Raw genomic sequence first — 23,810 nt, 5'->3', positions numbered from 1 at the left:
GACTTAATATTAAACACTGTATCTAGGTTTCCCAGAATTACAGATTTTTTTTTTTCCCCGACAGAGTCTCACTCTGTTGCCCAGGCTGCAGTGCAGTGGCATGATCTCGGCTCACTGCAACTGCCACCTCCCGGGTTCAAGAAATTCTCCCGCCTCAGCCTCCCGAGTAGCTGGGATTACAGGCACCTGCCACCACACCCAGCTAATTTTTTGTATTTTTAGTAGAGACAGGGTTTCACCATGTTAGCCAGGCTGGTCTTGAACTCCTGACCTCAAGTGATCCACCTGCCTTCAGCCTCCCAAAGTGCTGGGATTACGGGCGTGAGCTACTACGCCTGGCCAGAATTACAGAATTTTTAAAGCTTGATGACTGGAGAAGTTTGTAAAAAACATTGTCCCACTCCTAAAGAAATCTTAAGGAGACTCTTGTATATAAAGCAGATGCAATGTTATTAATCTTGTTGAACTATGGGGTCCTTATGCTTCAGGGGCATTTCCAAATAAGGCAAATGGCAGATATAGGATTAGAACTGAGGTCTCTGAATTCCCAACACAGTTTGCTAATTGATTTTCTCTCCTTATCTGCCATCAGCCAAGTCACAGTGTTCAAATATGTGTGAACATACCTATCATTCATTCACATTCACTGAGCACCCTCTTGTTATACAGCTCTGAGCTAGGTAGATAGTAAGCTATAAGCAAGACTAAGATACAGTCTCTGCCTTGAAGAACTCTAGACTTTCTTATTAAGTTTTCCAAGTTTTATTTAACTTCAAATTTTAAATTAAGCAGATTCCCCTCCCCTGCCCCGGAATTCTTTGTATAATCATTTGGCTTAAGTCCTGGTCCAAGTTCATTTTGCCAATTATGAAATACTTTTCATGTGGGGAAAAAGTAGGGAGTATTTATCCACTAATGGTAAAGATAACCAGGAGGCTTATGGCTAAGAAAACAGGCAGCCAGCAACCATCACTACCTCTTGAGTCTCGGCTGCTCTTATCTCTTTCCACAATGAGTTAGCATGGCAAATTTCAGACCTGATTTTCTCTTTTCTTATTGGGATTATCTGACCTCCTAAAGTTAATGAACTTCAATAAGAAACTTAGTAGGCATCAGCTAAGGGAAAAATGGCAGCTTTTTACTTGCTGAATGTTCACTGTAGTCTCTATTGTTACAATCAAACTTAATAACCATGCTGCTTAGGGACAGTTTTCTTAATATAAGATAGGTCCTCTTCAATTTCAGAAGCTTGTCCAGTTCACATCCATAACCTAGAGTCTTTAAGCAGCTTACTACACAGGATAGGGACTGAGTCTTAATTTATCTGTGGATCCCCAGCACCTAGCACTTTGTCCCACAGAAGACGCTCAATGAATGTTGAATGAACAGCTCTGTGAACCCAACATATGCAATTCTATGTATTCTTGCATAAAAATAAAAATTTGATTTTAAACGTCACCAATGGTTTGCACATTTGTTCTTCAAAGCCCTTCAATAAAAGCAGCTGATATTTCTTGGGAGGTGGGGGGACGAAACAGAGGGAGAATAGCTGTTTTTTTTTTCTCCTTTTTCTTTTTTTTTGAGATAGCGTCTCGCTCTGTCACCCAGGCTGGAGTGCAGTGGTGTGATCTTGGCTCACTGCAAGCTCCGCTTCCCGGGTTCACGCCATTATCCTGCCTCAGCCTCCTGAGTAGCTGGGACTACAGGCGCCCGCCACCACGTGGGCCTGGCTAATTTTTTGTATTTTTAGTAGAGATGGGGTTTCACCGTGTTAGCCAGGATGGTCTCGATCTCCTGACCTCGTGATCCACCTGCCTCGGCCTCCCAAAGTGCTGGGATTATAGGCGTGAGTCACCGTGCCCGGCCCAGCTATTTTTATTTTTCTTAGATTACATCTGATTAGAATCAGTCAGATGCAACTCTTAAGATTAAAGTTACCCACTGATACCTCTTTGATGGGAAAATGAAAAGATAAAACAGGGACTTCTGTCACACAGGGGTGCCAGCTATTGCTTTGTGTGCTTACCCTCGATTCTGTAAGTCCTCTAAGTTGGAGGCATTCCATTCTGAGCCCTATGGAGCCAAAAAGACAAGGTTAAGGAGTATTAGCAAACCAACCAAACAATACTTGAAAAGGAGCAAGGGAAGGAGAAGAACTTTCAAAAAGAAGACTAATAACATCTACCCAGTGCCCTTTAAGTTGCCAGGCACTTCATATGTTATCACATTTAGTTTTCACAAATGATAGAGCAAGAATGTTATTTTCATCTTCATTTTTACAGATACAAAAACCAACTCATAGAATTCAAATAATTTTTGCCCATGATCATAGAGCAGGAGAGGTGTCTTTAACCATCATCCAATCTAAATTAGATGTCTTCTGTCATTCTTGCTCATAGTAATCTCCTATTTTCCTCAACAGCATGTATCACAGTTTGCACCTATATATTTATTTATGTGCTTACTTTCTTTTTTTTTTTTGAGACGGAGTCTCGCTCTGTCGCCCAGGCTGGAGTGCAGTGGCGCAATCTTGGCTCACTGCAAGCTCCGCCTCACAGGTTCACGCCATTCTCCTGCCTCAGCCTCTCCAAGTAGCTGGGACTATAGGCGCCTGCCACCACGCCCGGCTAATTTTTTGTATTTTTAGTAGAGACGGGGTTTCAGCGTGGTCTCTATCTCCTGACCTTGTGATCCGCCCGCCTCGGCCTCCCAAAGGATTACAAGCGTGAGCCACCGCGCCCGGCCTTACGTGCTTACTTTCTAACTACCTTTAATACAAGCTCCTAGAGGTCAGGAACCACCTCTTTTCTCCCCTATGGAAACCCATGCACCTTGCACAGTGCCTGGCACCTGGCAGGTGCTCAATAAACATTTGCTGAATTTTTATAGATACAAAAGCAGCATTATTATGCATTGAACTACACCTTATTCCAAAGCTCTGACTTTTTTTTTTTTTCTGGGACAGTGTCTCGCTCTGTTGCCCACGCTGGAATGCAATGGCCTGATCTCGGCTCACTGCAACCTCTGCCTCCCGCGTTGCAGCAATTCTCCTGCCTTAGCCTCCTGAGTAGCTGGGATTACAAGTGCGCGCCACCATGCCCAGTTAATTTTTGTATTTTTTAGTAAGAGGCAGGGTTTCACCATGTTGGTGATGCTGGTCTCAAACTCCTGACCTCGTGATCCACCCGCCTCAGCCTCCCAAAGTGCTGGGATTACGGGTGTGAGCCACAGCGCAGGGTCGCTCACACTCTTTTTAGTGCATTAAGTTGCATCTCAGTTAACGGACAGAACTTGTGTGTGGCAGGAGAAGAGAGTGAAATAGCAGCTTCTGTCAAACAAATGAGGGAAGCATTACATGTAAAATTTTAAGATAGGGATAAATGGCAAACTTTGGGGGAGGAGGTTCTGCCGATGATCTGGAGGACACAATTATTAATATTTTGCCATATTTGCTTTCTTTCTTTCTTTCTTTCCCTTTTCTTTCAGTACATATCATACTTTTCCCCCGAACCATCTGAGAGCATTTTGTGCACCATGACATTTTATTTCAATACTTGAGTATGTATCATCTAAGAACATTTTCTTACATAATATCATGATCATACCAAAGGAATGTAACATTAATACAATAACCTAAAACACTATACATATTTGAATTTCTACAAATGTCCCCAAAATGTCCTTTATACTTACTCAATCAAGGATAATTCTTCACATTTAGTTGTCATGTCTCTATCCTCTAGCTACATTTTTTTTTTTTTTTTGAGACGGAGTCACCCAGGCTACAGGGCAGTGGTGTGATCTTGACTCACTGTAACCTCCACCTCCGGGGTTCAAGAGATTCTCCTGCCTCAGCCTCCCGAGTAGCTGGGATTATAGACACGCATCACCATGCCCAGCTAATTTTTGTATTTTTAGTAGAGACGGGGTTTCACCATGTTGCCCAGGCTGGTCTTGAACTCCTGACCTCAAGTGATCCGCCTGCCTTGGCCTCCCAAAGTGCGGGGATTACAGGCGTGAGGCACTGTGCACAGCCTACTTTCTTTTTTCTGAGACAGGAGTTTCACTCTTGTTGCCCAGGCTGGAGTGCAATGGCACAATCTCGGCTCACTGCAACCTCCTCCTCCGGGGTTCAAGCGATTCTCCTGCCTCAGCCACCCAAGTAGCTGGGATTACAGGTGCCTGCCACCATGCCCAGCTAATTTTTTGTATTTAGTAAAGATGAGATTTCACCATGTTGGTCAGGCTGGTCTCAAACTCCTGACCTCAGGTGATCCCCCTGCCTCGGCCTCCCAAAGTGCTGAGATTACAGGTGTGAGCCACTGCGCCCAGCTACTTTTTTTTTTTTTTAGAGACAGAGTCTTGCTCTGTTGCCTAGGCTGGAGGGCAGTGGCACACTGCAGCCTTGAACTCCTGGGCTCAAACCATCCTCTTGCCTCAGCTTCCCCAGTAGCTGAGACTACAGGTGGGCAGCACGATGCCTTGCTAATTTTTTTACTTTTGTTTCTTAGAGATGGGGTCTCACTATGTTGCCCAGGCTGGTCTCAAACTCTTGGCCTCAAGTGATCCTCCCCACCTTGGCCTCCCAAAATGTTGGGATTGCAGGAGTGAACCACCACACCCAGCCTAGCTTTAATCTAGAACAGTACATCTTCTGCTTTCTTTGGGAGTGTGGCAGGGGGTCTTTCATAATATTGACATATTGACGTTTTTGTAGACTCCACATCTGTTATCTTGGAGAATTCTCCACAATCTGTATTTTTTTTTTTTTTTTGAGACAGAGTCTCACTCTGTTGCCCAGGCTGGAGTGCACTGGCACAATCTCAGCTCACCGCAACCTCTGCCTCCTGGGTTCAACTGATTCTCCTTCCTCAGCCTCCTGAGTAGCTGAGATTACAGGTGCACGCCACCACGCCCAGCTAGTTTTTGTATTTTTAGTAGAGATGGGGTTTCTCCATGTTGGTCAGGCTGGTCTCGAACTCATGATCTCGTGATCCGCCCACCTCAGCCTCCCAAAGTGCTGGGATTACAGGCATGAGCCATTGTGCCCAGATGTATGTCTTTTTTTTAAGAGGCGGGTCTTGTTATGATGCCCAGGCTGGAGCTCAGTGGCTATTCACAGGTACCATCATTGTGCGCTATAGCCTTGAACTTCTGGCCTCAAGCGATCTTCCTGCCTCAGCCTCCTGAATACCTGAGACTACAAGTGCATGCCACCATACCTGGCTTGTATTCAATTTTAGAGTACTTTTTCTATCCTTTTCCATTTAATATTTTGGGCATACAAAACTTTTATGTGATTAAAAGTCAAAAGCTTATTAAAAAGTAAACTTAGAGGCTGGGTGCAGTGGCTCACATCTGTAAACCCAACACTGGAGGCCGAGGCGGGCGGATCACCTGCGGTTGGGAGTTCGAGACCAGCCTGACCACCATGGAGAAACCCCGTCTCTATTAAAAATACAAAATTAGCCGGGTGTGGTGGCACATGCCTGTAATCATAGCTACTCGGGAGGCTGAGGCAGAATTGCTTGAACCTGGGAGGTGGAGGTTGCAGTGAGCCGAGATTGTGCCACTGCACTCCAGCCTGGGCAACAAGAGCAAAACTCCGTCTCAAAAAAAAAAAAAAAGTAAACTTAGAAGTCTCACTCTCACTCCTATTGCTTTAATTCCTATTGGTGACATTTTCATTAGTTTCTGATTTATTCTATTTTGAAAAAATATAAGCAAACATATACTTATTGCTACTTCTTACTCATATTACCAATTCTTACACGAAAGTAATATGCTACACATAATTTTTTATTAATTGCTTTCATTTTACATATATTTCATTTTATATATCCTCAAAACCACTAAATGTAACAGTTCATAGAGATCTCATTCTTTCCTACATCTGCATAGTACTTCATGAGTACTGATATAATAGTTCATTCAACTAGTCTCCTATGAACGATATTTCTTATTTGTGGAAGTAGGTTTGCTAGGTCAAAGGCAGAATACAGTTTTGTTAAACACTGCTAAATTTCCCTCCATAGAGGCCAAAAACAATTCTGTGGTCCCACCAGCAATGCATGAGAGCACCACTTTCCCCACAGCCTTTCCAATAAACTGCTTGGTTAAGCTTTTGAATTTTTGCCAACCTGATAAGTGTCTCAGTGTAGTTTCAATTTGCATTTCTCTTAGAAGTAAAAGTGAGCAACTTTTCATTGTTTAAGATCTATTTTCTATCTTTGAGCTATCTGTTCATATCTTCTGAAAAGGCGGACATTTTATTTTATTTTTTTTTTGAGACGAGTCTTGCTCTGTTGCCTAGGCTGGAGTGCAGTGGCACCATCTTGGCTCACTGCAAGCTCCACCTCCCGGGTTCATGCCATTCTCCTGCCTCAGCGTCTCGAGTAGCTGGGACTACAGGCGCACGTCACCACGCCCGGCTAATTTTGTTTTTTGTATTTTTAGTAGAGATGGGGTTTCACCGTGTTAGCCAGGATGGTCTAGATCTCCTGACCTCGTGATCTGCCTGCCTCGGCCTCCCAAAGTGCTGGGATTAAAGGCGTGAGCCACCGCGCCTGGCCAGACATTTTATTTTATATATATTTTTTGAGACGGAGTCTCGCTCTGTCGCCAAAGTGGAATGCAGTGGCGTGATCTTGGCTCACTGCAATCTCCACCTCCTGGGTTCAAGTGATTCTTCTGCCTCAGCCTCCAGAGTATCTGGGATTACAGGCACGTACCATCATACCCAGCTAATCTTTGTATTTTTAGTAGAGATGGGTTTCACCATGTTGGCCAGGATGGTCTCAATCTCCTGAACTCGTGATCTGCCCGCCTTGGCCTCCCAAAGTGCTGGGATTACAGACGTGAGCCACCACGCCTGGCCAGGGCAGACATTTTATAACAAGAGTTTACTCTTTCAGAATTAAGAGGCATTAATGGAATTTAGCATTACAAGACTTAGGTTCAAGTTCTGACTGCCCTTCCTACTGTGGGTGGGGACATTAGGGCCAACTGCCTAACCTTTTTTTTTTTTTTTTTTGAGATGGAGTCTCGCTCTGTCGCCAGGCTGGAGTGCAGTGGTGCAATCTCGGCTCACTGCAACCTCTGCCTCCCAGGTTCAAGCGATTCTCCTGCCTCAGCCTCCCGAGTAGCTGGGACTACAGGTGTGCGCCACCACACTCAGCTAATTTTTGTATTTTTAGTAGAGATGGAGTTTCACCATGTTGGCTAGGATGGTGTCCATCTCTTGACCTTGTGATCTGCCCGCTTCAGCCTCCTAAAGTGTTGGGATTACAGGCATGAGCCACTGTGCCTGGCCAACCTCTCTGTCTTTATCTGTAAAATGAAAACACTCTTCCCGCCCCAGTCGTATATATTTAATGGGTACATTTCCCTCAAATTATACATGCAAAGTTTTTCCCATATTAAAATGGAAAACCCCTCTCTCTGTCATAAATCCTCCTGCAGACTCTGTCCTTTCTCCCTTTCCTTCATGGCTTCATAGAAATAAAATCGAATACTCACTTTCTGGATGGGTGCAGTGGCTCACGCCTGTAGTCCTAGCACTTTGGGAGGCTGAGGTGGGCAGATCACCTGAGGTCAGGAGTTTGAGACCAGCCTGGCCAACATGGTGAAACCCCGTCTTTACTAAAAATACAAAAATTAGCCTGGTGTGGTGGTGCGTGCCTGTAATCCTAGCTACTTGGGAGGCTGAGGTATGAGAATCACTTGAATCCGAGAGGCAGAGGTTGTAGTGAGCCGAGATAGCACCATTGCACTCCAGCCTGGGCAAAAAGAGTGAAACTCCGTCTCAAAAAAAAAAAAAAAAGAAAAGAAAAGACTCACTTCCTCATTTCCCACGTTATCTCATCCATAGCACTTGGGCCTCTGCCCTCATCACTCTTGCTGATGTTACTAATGACCTCTCCTAATTGTCTTATCACCACTGTATCCTTATTCCATTGGCCTTCTCTGAGTATCTATCTGATATGGCTCATCATGCTCTCCTTCTAGAATTAGATCAGACTGTACAAGTACCTAGTCTCATGCCTCACACAATAAAGAGGATCGACAAATGTTTGTTAATTGGAAGATCAAATGTGACCAGTAAATGAAGCACTATGAAAATTGTTTAGTGTTGTGTAAGTACTATCATATTACAGGTGATCTGTAATCTGGCCGTTGAACTGGGAAAGCTCAAGGACACTGTGCTGAAGTTCCATTTAGGAAAAGGTCAGTAAGTGATGTACAGGCAAGGGCCCTGCTGGCTTGTTTTAAAAAAATATGGGAGGCTCTGAAGGCTCTGCTCAACCTTAGAAAACAAGCTTCTGCACCAAAGAAATAGCCAAGAACTACAAAGGACTTCAAGGAGACAGATGCCAAACAACAGGGGCTGAGAAGTTAAACTAGAGCCAGCGAAATGTGACCACCTCACTTCTTAATTTAGAAATCTAAATCCTTCGTGGAACTCTGTCCAGTTAGATGAAAATAACATTGATGTGATGGATAAAGTCCCTAGTTTTCATCTACCTGTCCAGAGAGAGTTCAACCTGACAATGTGAACTGATACCTATCCATTGGCAAATGAATTAAAGGCACTGGTTACTGACTCACTGAAGCCCATACAAAGTGACTTGGGCTACAGTTAGGGCTGCTTCAGGTTCAATCTGAAAGACCTGGAGACCACGTGGTATAATTACTTTTCTGTCCTCAATACAAATGCCATGTATATTAGACTTCTGGGGCCCTTCGCAGACCCAATTTCCTCCCCCATGCTTCACAGGCTTATGGTAACATAATTCTACCGAGGTTTCCATTATGTTCTATGTAATTATGCAAAGCATATTCTAACTTTACTGAAGTGTAAAATGAAACCTTTGGACTATAATACATTTTAAAGTAAGTTCATTTCCATCTTTTACTCTGGTTCCCTTGCACTGTACGCTGTCCCAAAGACCCAAGTAACTGATTTCTTTTCATGCTACCCTCAGGAAATAGCCTTGCTGCAGTCCAACTGTCCAAGGAAAATAGAAGACGACAGCACATTTATAGCAAATAAGGACTGTACTGTGGGAGTTCTGCTGAGATAAATATAACTTGACATAATATCCAAGGACTGGTATCTCTGTCCGTATTTTATCATATCATTCCTATAGCCTCAATACTGTAAGTCACATTACTGTGGCAACCAGGCATAAGCTGTTTATTAACTTTTCCTTCTAAAAGAAGTTTATGCCACACCTCCTATTCAGGGACAAAAATCATCAATGTGATAAAATAATCCTTTCTATTACTGTCTCACCTATTTACACACTGTTTCTCTTCATCTACATTAAAAGTAACCAATTTGAGGATTTTTTTTTTAAATTTTAAGTTCAGGGGTACATATGCAGGTTTGTTACATAGCTACACTTGTGTCATGGGGGTTTGTTGTACAGATTATTTCATCACCCAGGTATTAAGCCTAGTACCCATTAGCTATTTTTTCCTGATCCTCTCCCTAGGATGAATTTTTCTATGAAAAGGAAACACTTTCCCAAAAGATGTCAAATCTTGTAATGTCAAATCTTGAAAAAGATAATCAGCAGTAAAAGTTCTATTTTTTAAATTCATGAGCAAAATTACTGGTTACATGTCCAATATACTTGTTTGCCTGCTTTTCTGCAAAGGGTCTCTATCAACATCTAGCTTTTTCTCAGCCAAATCGGACAGCCTCCAGGAAAGCTGTTGATACTGAAACAGTTGGGCAAAGGCTTCCAGCTCAGAGAAGTGATATGCTTGTAAGGGTGTAGAATCTCTTTTTCTAGAAACACCCTGGCTTCCCACCAATCAATTCTCTCTTCTCAATGCAGCTTTTATTTAAGCTATAATCTACACTTTCTCACTCCATACCAGCTGGATACTTTTCCTAATAAACAGATCTCTGTGCAGTACACTGCAGAGCTGAGCATTCTTCCAAAGGGAAGGAGAAATCCTGTTGCCTCTCTTTACTCAATCTGGTTGAGCTCCAGGCATGGCAGCTATGCACAAGATAAGATGACGCTGCAGAAAATCAACACCACCACTCGCAGCTAGAATGCCTCTTTTTCCGTGTCAACTGCTAGGAAAGCCAGCAGGGCAAAGACTCAATGGAGAAGAGATAGGGATTTGGACATAGGATATGGCAGTGTAAACAAAGGGAGGAAGCCACCAAGGAACAAGTATAATAAGATGTTTAGACAACCTGTTCACGCATTTACTTTGTTAAGTAGGAGTTAAATTACAGTGTTCCTCAATTTTGAAGTTTTTTTTTTCCCCAAATAAATATTCACAACAGAAAGAAAATGTCCATTTTCTAGAATACAGAATTATACCTGAAGCTGAAGAGATTTTCCTTTGTTCAAAAATATGTACATATATACACAATGCTGATGTGCAAAAAAAGTACATAGATGTGTATTTAAAAAGTAAAAAACTCTATGTAATACTCCAATAGTGAATATATGTAATAAATTTGTCCAAATCCATATAATGTACAACACCAAGAGTGAACCCTATTATAAACTATGGGCTTTAGTTTATAATGATGTGCCAGTGTAGACCAATGAGCTGTAACAAATGTTACACTCATTTGTTACACTCCACTCTGGTGGAGGATGTTGACAATGGGGGAAACTATGCATGTGTTGGGATAAGTTGTATATGGGAAATCTCTATACCTTTTGCTCAATTTTGATGTGAACCTAAAACTGCTCTTTAAAAAAATAAAGATGATGTATCATACCTGTGTGTGTATACACAAAAATATATATGTACATCTATAAATAAAATTTAAAAAGATTGGGGCTGGGAGCAATGGCTCATGCCTGTAATCCTGGCACTTTGGGAGGCCGAGGCGGAAGGATCAGGAGTTCAAGGCCAGTCTGGCCGACATAATGAAATCCCGTCTCTACTAAAAATACAAAAAATTAGCCGGGCGTGGTAGTGTGTGCCTGTAATCCCAGCTACTCGGGAGGCAGAGGCAGGAGAATGGTGTGAACCTGGGAGGTGGAGGTTGCAGTGAGCTGAGATCAGCCTGGGCGACAGAGCGAGACTCTGTCTCAAAAAAAAAAAAAAAAAAAAAAAAAAGATTGGAAGGCGATATTATATAACAAAAGATGATGGTGATTATCAGTCTTGATGATTAAACAAATATGATAATCTGTTGACTTCTAAAGTTTTTTAAAATGAACATGGATTATCATTATTTTTAGACAGGGTCTCTCTTTGTTGCTCAGGGTGGAGTGCAGTGGCATGATCATGGCTCACTGCAGCCTCGAACTCCCAGGCTCAGGTGATTCTCCTGCTTTGGCCACCCCAAGTGCTGGGATTATAGGTGTGAGCCATCACACCTGGCCAGAATTATTTTTTTAATAAGAAAAAAACTCAGGACAGAAGATTACACCTGACGATAATGAAATCATGGTATTAATCTACTGGCACAAATGCTCAAATGCATTTGTAGTTGATTGGGGAAATGTAATTTTGGGGAAATTAGATTGTTTTTTCTGCTTACAATACTATTAAAATTTGCTTGCATGGCCTAAAATATACCATTTGAGGAGTAGTTCTTGAGTGGGTGGCACCAGAGACACAGGGAAGCATGCATGAAATAAAACAGGTTGATCAGTCAGAAACTGACTGTATTTGATATTTATCATGTCTATATTCTTTTACGTGTTAAAAGTCAAGCTTAATGGGAAACTTGATTCCCAAGTTTGCAGCTTCAGTCACATGAGCTCTTTTTGACTACAGATATTTGTCCTTCATAAAAATTAGTCTCAGGGAAACAGTTGGGAGGGCCCCATAGAATCAGTGACTCACAAGTTTTCTATAGATAACACAAAGATTCTTTCCAATAATACAAGAGCAGGATATATCTGAATCCTTGTGGAAGTATACATAAGAGACAACAAAGCCAGGTGTCTTGCAAATGGAAAAGCCAATGACAGTTTTGTAGTATGATCTACAACCAGAAATGCCAACACATATTGGTCAGTTAAAGTAATGGAAAAGAAGTCCGCCTCCCAGCTCACAGCTTTTCATGAGTAATTTCATTGCTAATATACCACTATGAATCACTCTAGACACATATATCGCAGAGTGTCAACAAGTTATTTCAGGGCACAAGCCTTCAAAGGCATAGTCTGAATGCCTCATGAAATAAACTCTTGAATATTCAGAGTGAGGTGGATCCAGTTTAGTCAGTTCCTGAGCATTTATTCTCCTTCTCTTCTGTTTCCCAGCTTCTAATCATTTCACAGTTCATAAACATCCTCAAGAAGAGAAAGGAAGTGAAATTCAAACCAACTGATTTACTTCCTTGTAAGCATTTTTGTGAAAGTGTGTGGGAAGTGGACACAAAATGAGGTTTTGGCATTCTCCATTGATTTTAATTATTCTTGTTAACTTTGTTCCCACTACGTGTACAGATAAGAACTAAAACTTTAACATTTGAGAGAAAAAGAGATTTTAGAAGCTTTCAAAATCTACCTGTCAGAGAGGTCTCCTTGGACTAATTACAAAAGGTCACTAAATGTTCAGGAACCATGAAGAACAATTTTTAGTCACCAATTTTTTGGTAATCATAAAAGTAGGGACTCAAAGTGTAGCTACAAGGTTTCATATGTTTGAAAGTCCAGTAGTCTCTTGTCTCTCAGTTATATAGTAGCTCCCACCAGCTCTGCTCAGATATATCAGACCTTAGACACATTTGGCAGATTTGAGAGTGACCTTAAAGGATCATCCTACTTGGGGCCAGGTGAGATGGCTCATGTCGGTAATTTGGGGCCAGGTGTGATGGCTCATGCCTGTAATCCCAGCACTTTGGGAAGGACTAGGTGGGCGGATCGCTTGAGCTCAGGAGTTCGAGACCAGCCTGGGAAACATGGTAAAACCCCATCTCCACAAAAAATACAAAAATTAGCTGGGGGGTGGTGGCAGCACACGCCTGTGGTCCCAGCTACTCAGGAAGCTGAGAAGGGAGAATCACTTGAGCCTGTGAGGTTGAGGTTGCACTGAGCCGAGATTGTGCCACTACACTCCAGGATGGGCAACAGAGCGAGACCCTGTTTCAAAAATAAAAATTAAATTAAAAATGAGGGCCGGGCATGGTGGCTCATGCCTATAATCCCAGCACTTTGAGAGGCTAAGGCGGGCAGATCACCTGAGGTCGGGAGTTCAAGACCAACGTGGCCAAGATGGCTAAACCCCGTCTCTACTAAAAATACAAAAATTAGCTGGGTGTGGTGGTATACGCCTGTAGTCCCAGTTACTCGGGAGGCTGAGGCAGGAGAACTGCTTGAACCTGGGAGGCAGAGATTGTAGTGAGATGAGATCATGCCACCGCACTCCAGCCTGGGCGACAGAGCGAGACTCTGTGACACACACACGAACACACAAAAAAGTAATAGAATAATTAGGAAGTGATGAGGTTTGAGTACTTATCACTTTTGTCTTTAAAGTAAGTTACATTTTATTTATGTATAATAAAATTTAACAATTACCCCTGCCCATGAGTCCATATGGGCTAGCTTTAGCACACCACTTAAAGTGGTCTTAAAACTTACCAAGAACACATGCTCAAATATCTGTGTAGGGCTATCCATTTGACCAAGGATCACTATCATTTCATTGTCTATAAATTCCTTGAATTCCCGCAAGTTGCACACCATTTGCATTTCCAACTCTGTTCTTATCTGAAACAAAGATGATATATTGTACCCATCTCTTAAAGTCCCTCTGTACTTTCATCCATGCACTATTTCCAGCCCCACACCTACTGTTATCCCACTGCTAGCCTTGGAACAAACAAGGACTCAAGGTCTCTTACCTCTTTGGATGTAATATTCTCCAAATCTTTCTGCATCATGATCTCCCTTAATTTGGTTTTAATTAGCCTTTCTGTTCGTTCACGTTCAGTAGGTCTGAGAAGAGAGAAATAACGATTACTCTTAAGCAGGAATTTGATTAAGTTAATGAATGTACCATTTGATTAGGTTTCCAATTTAGCAAACCTTGCCTTTATTACCCTCAAATTCATATTGTGGAAGCATGGCAAAATAAAATTGTATTTTAAAAAGCTTATTAATTTTCAGAACGTACAGAATTTAAACATGTTAGAAATTATTACTTTGAAGAGTTTATATGTGTCTAAAGCCCTAAATACATTCATGTATACAGATCATGAGGGAGCAAAGACAATTTGGGTATACTGATTGTAATACTTTTTTGTTTTTGTTTTTGTTTTTTGAGATGGAGTCTTGCTCTGTCCCCCAGGCTGGAGTGCAGTGGTGCGACTTCAGCTCACTGCAAGCTCCACTTCCTGGGTTCATGCCATTCTCCTGCCTCAGTCTCACGAGTTGCTGGACTACAGGCGGCCGCCACCATGCCCGGCTAATTTTTTGTATTTTTAGTAAAGACAGGGTTTCACCGTGTTAGCCAGGATGGTCTCAATCTCCTGACCTCGTGATCTGCCCGTCTTGGCCTCCCAAAGTGCTGGGATTACAGGCGTGAGCCACTGCGCCCGGCCGATTGTAATACTTTAATGGAGGACCATACCCATACTTTTTTCTGTAAGTATTCTTGGGTATTACTTACTGAGCTCTTATACCCAGATGGCTACACCAGTACTATGACCTACCATGGAACTAAGTCTTCTGTGGTTTAAAATGCCACCTTATGCCGATAAGTCAATGTTGTGGTTCTAGAAAATGGGAAAGAAAGAAGAATGATCCTGTCTTCTTCAGTAAGGCAAATCCTCTCCCAAAATCGGTTCTAGAGATCAACACCTTAGAGCATGGGTCCCCAGTGGGTACTGGTCAGTGGCCTGTTAGAAGCCGGGCAGCAGAACAGGAGGTGAGCAGCGGGCAAGCATTACTGCCTGAACTCCACCTCCTGTCGGATGAGTGGCAGCATTAGATTCTCATAGGAGTGCAAACCCTATTGTGAACTGCACATGCGAGGGATCAAGGTTGCGTGCTCCTTATGAGAAGCTAACTAATGCCTGGTGATCTGAGGTGAAACAGTTTCATCATGAAACCATCCCCACTCTACTGCTCCATCTGTGGAAACTGGTCCCTGGTGCCAAAAAGGCTGGGGACTGCTGACTTAAGAGCCCTTCCATCCAGAATGCTTTCCTTTTAATGACAACTCTCACAATATCTCTGTGAAACACTTATCCTTGTTTTACAGGGAGAGGAAACAAACAACTGAAAAGCTAAATGACATGCTGATAACCACGCTGGGGCAGGAGAATTAGAACGCTCAGCCTAGCCTAATGCTCTACCTGAAGGATTATGTCACTTCCTTTAGTCTTCTGACTCTCTTGAAAATAAAATCACCCTTGGAACCTTAATATGAAATCAAACTCGGTAGCTGACTCTCCAATTATTAGAAAGGTAGTGGTTCAATGTAACTGGATACTCCTACTCTAAAGCATTATTTCAGATTATGCAGAATTTGAATGAGGTTGACAGAGAGTACTTTGTTTCATCTCCTCCCCAACTCCCACCATCTATTCAAGAAAGGTATCTGGCTCTGCACCTCCTTATTTGGAGATGAAAATGGACTAAGCTTTCAGGCATCCTGCCTGCCCTTGCTGTCTACAGCCTTATCGCTGGTTGCAAAAATAGCTTTGGTAATCTCCAAAGATGGATGCTCTAACCCCACAACCTTGGGGCTTCCCACCACTTGGACTCTTAATTTCTCATGAACCCTACAGAATACAGCTAATACCTGAGCTGTTTCTCTTCAACCAGCCAAGGTATTCCTGTCTTAACTAGGATTAAAATTCTTATCCATGCTTTATTTGTCCTAAACATAGCTAATGGTAGAAAATAAATGTATAATTTCAGTCTTCCATTAAAAATAAATATTGGGCCAGGCGCAGTGGTTAATGCATGTAATCCCAGCAATTTGGGAGGCCGAGGTGGGTGGACTGCTTGAGCTTAAGAGTTTGAGACTAGCCCAGGCGATTGGCGAAACCCCGTATCTACAAAAAATAAAAATAAAAAATTAGCCAGGCATAGTGACACACAGCTGTAGTCCCACAGCTACTTGGGAGGCTGAGGTGAGAGGACTGCTTGAGCCCCAGAAGTGGAGGGTGCAGTGAGCCCTGATTGCACCACTGCACTCCAGCCTGGGTAACAGAGCAAGACTCTGTATCAAGGTAAAACAAAAAGGTAAAAACAAATTTTAGTACCTGTGTTCATGGGTCAGATTCCCTAGTTCCTAAGCAGTTTTTCCCTCAATCCCTCACAGGTGTTTGAGGCAGAGTGGCTGGGGAGTAGAAAGACCTAGGTTTTAATCCCAGCCCTGCTATTGGTGGTGTGACTTCTAACAAGTTCCTTCTCTTCCCTGAGCCTCTGTTTCCTTTTCTATAAAATGAGTAGAGCAGGCCAGGTGTGGTGGCTCACACCTGTAATCCCAGCACTTTGGGAGGCTGAGGCAGGTGGATCACCTGAGGTCAAGAGTTCGAAACTAGCCTAGCCAACATGGTGAAACCCCGTCTCTACTAAAAATACAAAAATTGGCCGGGCATGGTGGTGGGCGCCTGTAATCTTAGCTACTTGGGAAGCTGAGGCAGGAGAATTGCTGGAACCCGGGAGGTGGAGGTTGCAGTGAGCCGAGATAGTGCCATTGCACTCCAGCCTGGGCCGACAACAGTGAGACTCCGTCTCAGAAAAAAAGAAAAAAAAGAGTAGAGCAAAATACCTGTCTTATGATATTCTTATGAGGATTAAACAACATGTATGAAGTGCTGGGCATAACACCAGATGTGTATCCCATATATATATATTCCCTTCTTCCTCCTTTCTTTGGATTTGAAAATATATTTACTGCAGAGTATTTCAGTCCATTTTGGCACACATTCTCCCTGTATTCTCAGCTTTGTTTTATAGGCTTTTCTAGTCAACTTAGGGAGGAGGAGGAATGGAAAAAGCATTACAACACACAAATCTGCCTTTTCCTCTTCAATTTCATTGGATAAAAATTTGGAAAGTCCATAAAAATATAAAGTAAATAAAAACCACTCAAAATCCCTCTACCGAGATAATTATTAACACTCTGGCCTACAGCTTTCATGTATTCTTTTTCTGTAAACAGACAGAAGTTCTTAAAATATATCTTAAAATTAGGGTTATTATTGTACGTACTAAGAACTAACAGTTAATAAGCCTCTATCATTTGCCAGGGACTGCCTTTATGTTTTTTGCTTAGGGATATAAAGAGAGTAAGAGCAGTATCTTTCTTCCTCTCTTCTTTTTGTTTGTTGTGTAGTGTCAAAATCTTCTCTAATAAAATCTTTTTTTTTTTCTTTTTTGAGACAGAGTCTCGCTCTGTCGCCTAGGCTGGAGTGCAGTGGCGTGATCTCAGCTCACTGCAACCTCCACCTCCTGGATTCAAGTGGTTCTCCTGCCTCAGCCTCCTGAGTAGCTGGGATTACAGGCGCCTGCCACCATGCCTGGCTAATTTTTGTATTTTTAGTAGAGACGTGGTTTCACCATATTGGCCAGGCTGGTCTCGAACTCCTGACCTCAGGTGATCCACCTGCCTTGGCCTCCCAAAGTGCTGAGATTACAGGCGTGAGCCACCGCGCTCGCCTGTCCCTAATAAAATCTGGGAAAAATGGGAAGAAAAGTTACCTCTCTCTCATGTAAGTCTGGTTTAGAACGTGCTTTTTTGAGCTAGATGAGACATCCATTTCTCTGAAACCCATCATCCAGCTGTAAAGCATGAAATCACCAGTAACATTTCCCATGAATCTTTATCTTTTCAATTACTGTGAGATCTTGAAAAGACCAAGGCTACTGAAAAGAAGGTCCTAGCAGCAAAAACACTCTGTGCAAAGAAAGATTCCACTGCTTTTTTGACTGTTCCTTTCATACAGTTTTTGGAAAGTTCACCTTTTCTAGTAAAGAGCATTTTTTAGGGCAGGCGTGGTGGCCACGCCTGTAATCCCAGCACTTTGGGAGGCCGAGGCAGGTGGAGATCAGCCTGGCCAACATGGTGAAACCCCATCACTACTAAAAATACAAACATTAGGTGGCCGTGGTGGCATGCGCCTGTAATCCCAGCTTCTTGGGAGGCTGAGGCAGAAGAATTGCTTGAACCCGGGAGGCAGAGATTGTAGTAACCCAAGATCATGCCACTGCATTCCAGCCTGGGCGACAGAGTGAGACTTGGTCTCAAAAAATAAAATAAAATAAATTTATTCTGTTAAAAAAACAACAACAAACAAACCATGAACTGTTTTGGCATGACTTTAGGAATCTAAAGGAGAATCCTGTTTGTAAAGTCAGACAGTAACTAGCTACTCTTCTTTCCCTGCTGTAGAATACCTTGGAAGTGCAGAAAGATCAAATTAGAGCAAAAGAAACATCATGACGAATTTACAAAGAAGGCACTAAGTGTAAAAAAATTTCCAAAATAGTCACAGAAGTTTCAACACACAGACCTAAAAAGGAAATAAACATCAGCTTTACCTTAGGCCTTTATCTAACCCACAGTACACTACGGAGATTTAATTAAATCATACTGATAAGGACTTAACAAGGCAAAGGTAGAGCAGAATGACATCTGAATGATAAAATATTAAAAAAAAATTTTTTTAAGTTAAAAATTAGCAGGCTGGGTGTAGTGGCTCACACTTGTAATCCCAGCACTTTGGTAGGCCGAGGCAGGAGGACTGAGGCCAGGAGTTTAAGACCAGCCTGGGCAACACAGTGAGACCTCATCTCTAAAAAAATAAAAATTTAAAAATTAGCCAGGTATGGTGGCACATGCCTGTAGTCCTAGGTACTTTGCAGGCTGAAGTGAGAGGATCACTTCAGCCAGGAGTTTAAGGCTGCAGTGAGCTATGATTGTGCCACTGCACTCCAGCCTGGGTGACAGAGTGAGATCCTGTCTCTTAAAAAAAAAATTAGCTTATTAGTTAGGCATTCTTTTAAGTTGACTGGAAACATCTTGTTTTCTTAAGTATTACAAACATGACTCTGAAAGCTTCTTTATATCACTAATATGCTTACTAAAATGATTCTTTCAGATAATGCAAACTCAAACTTCAGCCCAACTCCTTTAAACTCAAATTTCAAATTAGTGGAATCTGAATAATGAAATTTTATGGTATTGCAGTTTTTGACTATGAAGACTCTATTGTGTCTTGGGGTGAAGCTTCTCAGATCTTTGCAGGCAACAGCAAGAACAGGATTCTTCATATGTGGTAGACACGTGCTACTGACAGTGACTAATATTCCTAGGTAAGATTAACTCCCCAAGAGAAAAGATTAGGGAGGAACATGCTTCTTATGACTCCTCAGGACATAATGGAGACAACTTCCATAATCCTTAGCAAACTGACTTACATGTCGGTGAAGAGAGCTGGAGAGTCAGGCCGGTGGGACTGTACATCTTGCATAGCATTCCATTCATTGACTGAGGATTGATCTGAGTTGATATGGCTCTCATAATAACTCACCCAAGTGAGAAATAGGCTGCCTGGGTAGTAGTTATGCGCTCTGGCGACTTCACAAGCCTTGTGTAAGCTCTGTAGTGCAGACCTGAAAGATATGCTGGGAAATGAGCACCACAGAACTGTGGGGTGCCAAAGGCCAATAACCTGTGTACCCCAAACTCTTCTAGTTTTTAAATTCTATAGAATTTGTCCTCTGGACAATCTACTCCTTGAAAGTCAAGATTCTCCAATTCTGATTATACCATATTATCTATCCACAGCAATGGACAAGACATTTGCTGAAAGATATGATGCATCATTAAGGTAGGGAGAGGGCAAGGAAGGAGAGCTGACAACTCACCAGTGAAAAATAGGTCCAGGTGCCTATGGAGCACATGATCCTATAGTTGGAACCATGCGGTGACTGCCGTATCATTAGAAAACTAAAGATCTGAATAATTTGCCATATAAAGATTTGCTTCCCTCAGCACAGGATGTTACAGCATACATTTTCTGTAATTCTTAACAGGCTTCACAAAGATCACACAGATAGATGTCCCTAAGCCTGGAGGACATGTCCTTTAATGTCCAGGAGGTATTGATCTAATGATATTTATTATTCCTGCTACCTTAGTCTCCTAGTCTCTTTAAATCCATGAGCTACTTTCTAAGAACAGATCTGGTTATTCTTTTTTGTTGAGACAGTGACTCACTCTGTCGCAGAGGCTGGAGTGCAGTGGTGTGATCTCTGCTCACTGCAACCTCCACCTCCTGGGTTCAAGTGATTCTCATGCCTCAGCCTCCCGAGTAGTAGCTGGGATTACAGCTGCATGCCACTACACCGGGCTAATTTTTGTATTTTTAGTTGAGATGGGTTTTTGCCATGTTGGTCAGGCTGGTCTCGAACTCCTGGCCTCAAGACATCTGCCCGTCTTGGCCTCCAAAAATGCTGGGATTAGAGGCATGAGCCACCGTGCCTGGCCTAGCTCTGGTAATTCTGAGACTAATTAAACCTTCTGGCTCTGTCTGAACTCAGGAACCCAAGAAGAGTAAACAAATTGAAAAGTATGTTTTTCATTATATATGTGGGAAAAGCTTAAGCTAGAAATGCTAGGAAGTTATACAAGAGCAAGAACCTTTCTACATTTTGTTTACCCAAGTGACTAAAAGAATACCTAGTTCACGAGTGGAGCTCAATTAGTATTTGTTGAGTGAAATGTCATTAGCTATAAACTAATGTCTCCCTAAGAAAAAAAGACATTATGGCCAGGCACGGTGGCTCACGCCTGTAATCCTAGCACTTTGGGAGGCCAAGGTGGGTGGATCACTTGAGGTCAGGAGATCGAGATCAGCCTAACCAACATGGTGAAACCCCATCTCTACTAAAAATACAAGGATTAGCTGGGAACGGTGGCACATGCCTGTAGTCCCAGGTACTTGGGAGGCTGAGGAGGGAGAATCGCTTGAACCCGGGAGATGGAGGCTGTAGTTAGCTGAGATGGTGCCACTGCACTCCAGTCTGGGTGACAGAGTGAGACACTGTCTCAAAAAAAAAAAAAAGTATTTTTGTTTCCCTCATAACAAAAGTGATCCATGCCTACTTTAGAAAATTAGGGACCTCAGAGAAAAGGCAGAAATATCTTGTAATCCTGCCACCCTGAAATAACCACTGTTAAGGTTTTAGTGTAGATCTTTCCAGTCTTTTTGGCTATGCATAGATGTATAATAAACAAAGATATGACCATATTCTCCATATCATCTATAACTTGCTCTTTTGCTTTACAGCCTATCATCAACATCTTTCCACGTCAAATATTTTTCAACTGGATCATTTTTAATGGTTGCATAATATTTAATGATATAGATGTACCATATTTACTAATTCTATTTTTCAATCATTTAAATTGTTTTTCATTTTTTGCTATTATTAGAACACTGACAAACATTCTTACAGCTAAAATCTTTGCACACATCCATGTTTACAAACTTAGAGTAAATCCATAGAAGCAGAGTTACTAGGACAAAGATCATGCAAAATGATAAGGCATATTGGCAAATCACTCTCCAGAAAGGCTGCTCCAGTTCATTCTTCCACCAATAGTACATCACAGTGTTTGTTCCTTGAATCCCTGTCAACCCTATACAATGTAAATTAAGAAAACAAATTTAAACCAATTTAATAAGAGGAAAATGTGTCAGTCCATTTTTATTAGGAAAACACATTTTTCCTTAAAAACAAAGTTGCAGAGTCTTTTAAAAATGCTTTCTATTATTCAAAGTAAGCCAAAGTCTCAAGAGAATACTCTGAGAATTTCAGTTTCAGTACACAGATTCAAAGGTAAGAGCCAGCTTAGTGTAACTTACAGGATGCCTAATGCATGTTTCTTCATCTAGGAAACACATGCTCCAAAAGCATATGCCACAGAGTCTGGTGCAACTGTCCTAAAATACACTCAAGGCCTAGCCACCTCAGATACTCCAGCTGCATCGGAGTGGGAGGCTGCAGTAACTATCTTCCTGTGAAGGAAACACCTGGTCTAAATGTTGCTTTGATCCACACATCATCTATTTTTTTCCCCCTGTGACTTCAACTCACTACTCCCTATAAGGCACATCAAGAAAAGTTTATTTTGCAATAAGAGCTAGGACCAGTCAGTTTACTTTTACAGCGGTGTCCAATTTTTTGGCTTCCCTGGGCCACATTGGAAGAACTGTCTTGGGCCACACACAAAATACGGTAATGATAGCTGATGAGCTTAAAAAAAAATTGCAAAAAAACTCATCATATTTTAGGAAAGTTTTATGAATTTGGATTAGAATTTTAGGAAAGTTTTATGAATTTGTGTTGGGCTGCATGCAAAGCCGTCCTGAGCTGCATGTGGCCTATGCGCCACGGGTTGGACAAGCTTGCTTTAGAACATCAAAGCTTGATTTCAGGTTATTACTTGAATTAAGACTGCTCTGTACTCTTCCCCAAAATATACCTGAAAATGCTGTCATTTATCGTTGTTACTGCTGTTTGGTTTTACTTGTTACTTAGGAATAGATAAGTCAATTGTCTTTAACTGAGCCTTAGTCAAAGGAGGTCGTAAATTTCCTGTTTTCCATGAGAAACTTACCTGCAAAATATGCCCTAACTCTAAAAATCTGGTCTAAACACATGACCTGAAACTGTCCTATCTCAATCACTGCAGGAAATGATAAGACTTAATTTTTCAGTGAGTCTTTGGACTCCACCCACCTCCATCCTATCAATTCTGTTTTCAGGGTTCGATTATCTCCCTGGGGTCTTTTTCAGGCTCTTTTATTTCTTATTTTGCTTGCATTCTATCCATCCCACTCCTCATGGGGACTTCTACTACCTAACAGGCAGCTGAATAGGAAACTGAAATTCAAATCCCTGACTGGGGAATGGATTCTGAATCTTAGTCACATCATTCTCTGGTTATATTAGATAATTTTCTAGATAATCTAAAATAAGAGAATAAGAGGCCAGGTGCAGTGGCTCACACCTGCAATCCCAGCACTTTGGGAGGCCAAGGCAGGAGGATTGCTTCAGGCCAGGAGTTCAAGACCAGCCTGGGCAACACAGAGAGGCCCCCACCTCTACAAAAAAAATTAAAAAAAAAATTAGCCAGGTGTAGTAGCACATGCCTGTAGTCATAGCTGCTTAGGAGGCTGAGGTAGGAAGAACACTCAAGCCCAGGAGTTGGAGGCTGCCATAAGCTATGATTGCACCACTGCACACCAGCCTGGGCGACAGAGGGAGACCCTGTCTCTTTAAAAGAGGGAGAGAGAGAGATATCAGAGAGAGAGAGAGAGAGATCTATCCTGTCTAAATGTAAGAAATACTCTCAGGGCAGTTATGTAACCCATCCAAAGCATGTTTTCTCACCCATAATAAAGGGCTAATATTATTTTGGGGGCTTGGTATGATGATTAAATATAATCCATGCAAAGCATCTGGCATGTAGTAAATAGCCCTGAAATGTCCATATGCCAGCTGACGGTTATTAGCAAGTATAATGTTTTCTCTAGGCTTTATTTGCATTGTGCAAATAGCCACCAGCAGTTTAAATGGAAATTTATCTATGCATAAAGTAACAAATGCTATCCCTGGTTACCTTAGGAAATAGCTAATGCAGGCCAGGCGCAGTGGCTCACGCCTGTAATCCCAGCACTTTGGGAGGCCAAGGCGGGGTCAGGAGTTCAAGATCAGCCTGGCCAATATGGTGAAACCCTGTCTCTACTAAAAAATACAAAAAAATTAGCCAGGCGTGGTGGCACATGCCTATAGTCCCAGCTACTCGGGAGGCTGAGGTAGGAGAATCGCCTGAACCCGGGA

General features: G+C 42.2%; 1 protein-coding gene across 10 annotated transcripts in view; it reads right to left on the bottom strand.

Moving 5' to 3' along the window:
• The window catches only part of SSH2 (slingshot protein phosphatase 2), a 315,105-nt gene that overhangs the window by 27,433 nt on the left and 263,862 nt on the right, over nt 1-23,810 (bottom strand). For 8 of the 10 annotated variants that reach the window (XM_055257466.2, XM_055257465.2, XM_055257468.2 and 5 more), the window contains 4 exons: nt 19,377-19,571; nt 13,844-13,937; nt 13,581-13,709; nt 2,027-2,073 (listed from right to left, as the gene is read on the bottom strand). In XM_055257466.2, the coding sequence (XP_055113441.2) occupies nt 2,027-2,073; nt 13,581-13,709; nt 13,844-13,937; nt 19,377-19,571 (465 nt within the window). Of the gene's footprint in view, nt 1-2,026; nt 2,074-13,580; nt 13,710-13,843; nt 13,938-19,376; nt 19,572-19,960; nt 21,604-23,810 lie in introns of those variants that run through there. The other 2 variants (XM_055257473.2, XM_055257471.2) reach the window with 1 other exon arrangement.

The sequence above is a fragment of the Symphalangus syndactylus genome, chromosome 20 (genome assembly GCF_028878055.3).
Source record: "Symphalangus syndactylus isolate Jambi chromosome 20, NHGRI_mSymSyn1-v2.1_pri, whole genome shotgun sequence".
NCBI classification, from domain to species: Eukaryota; Metazoa; Chordata; class Mammalia; order Primates; family Hylobatidae; genus Symphalangus; species Symphalangus syndactylus.
Note: the sequence above shows the minus strand (reverse complement) of the source record. Positions and strands in the feature narration are given on the sequence as shown.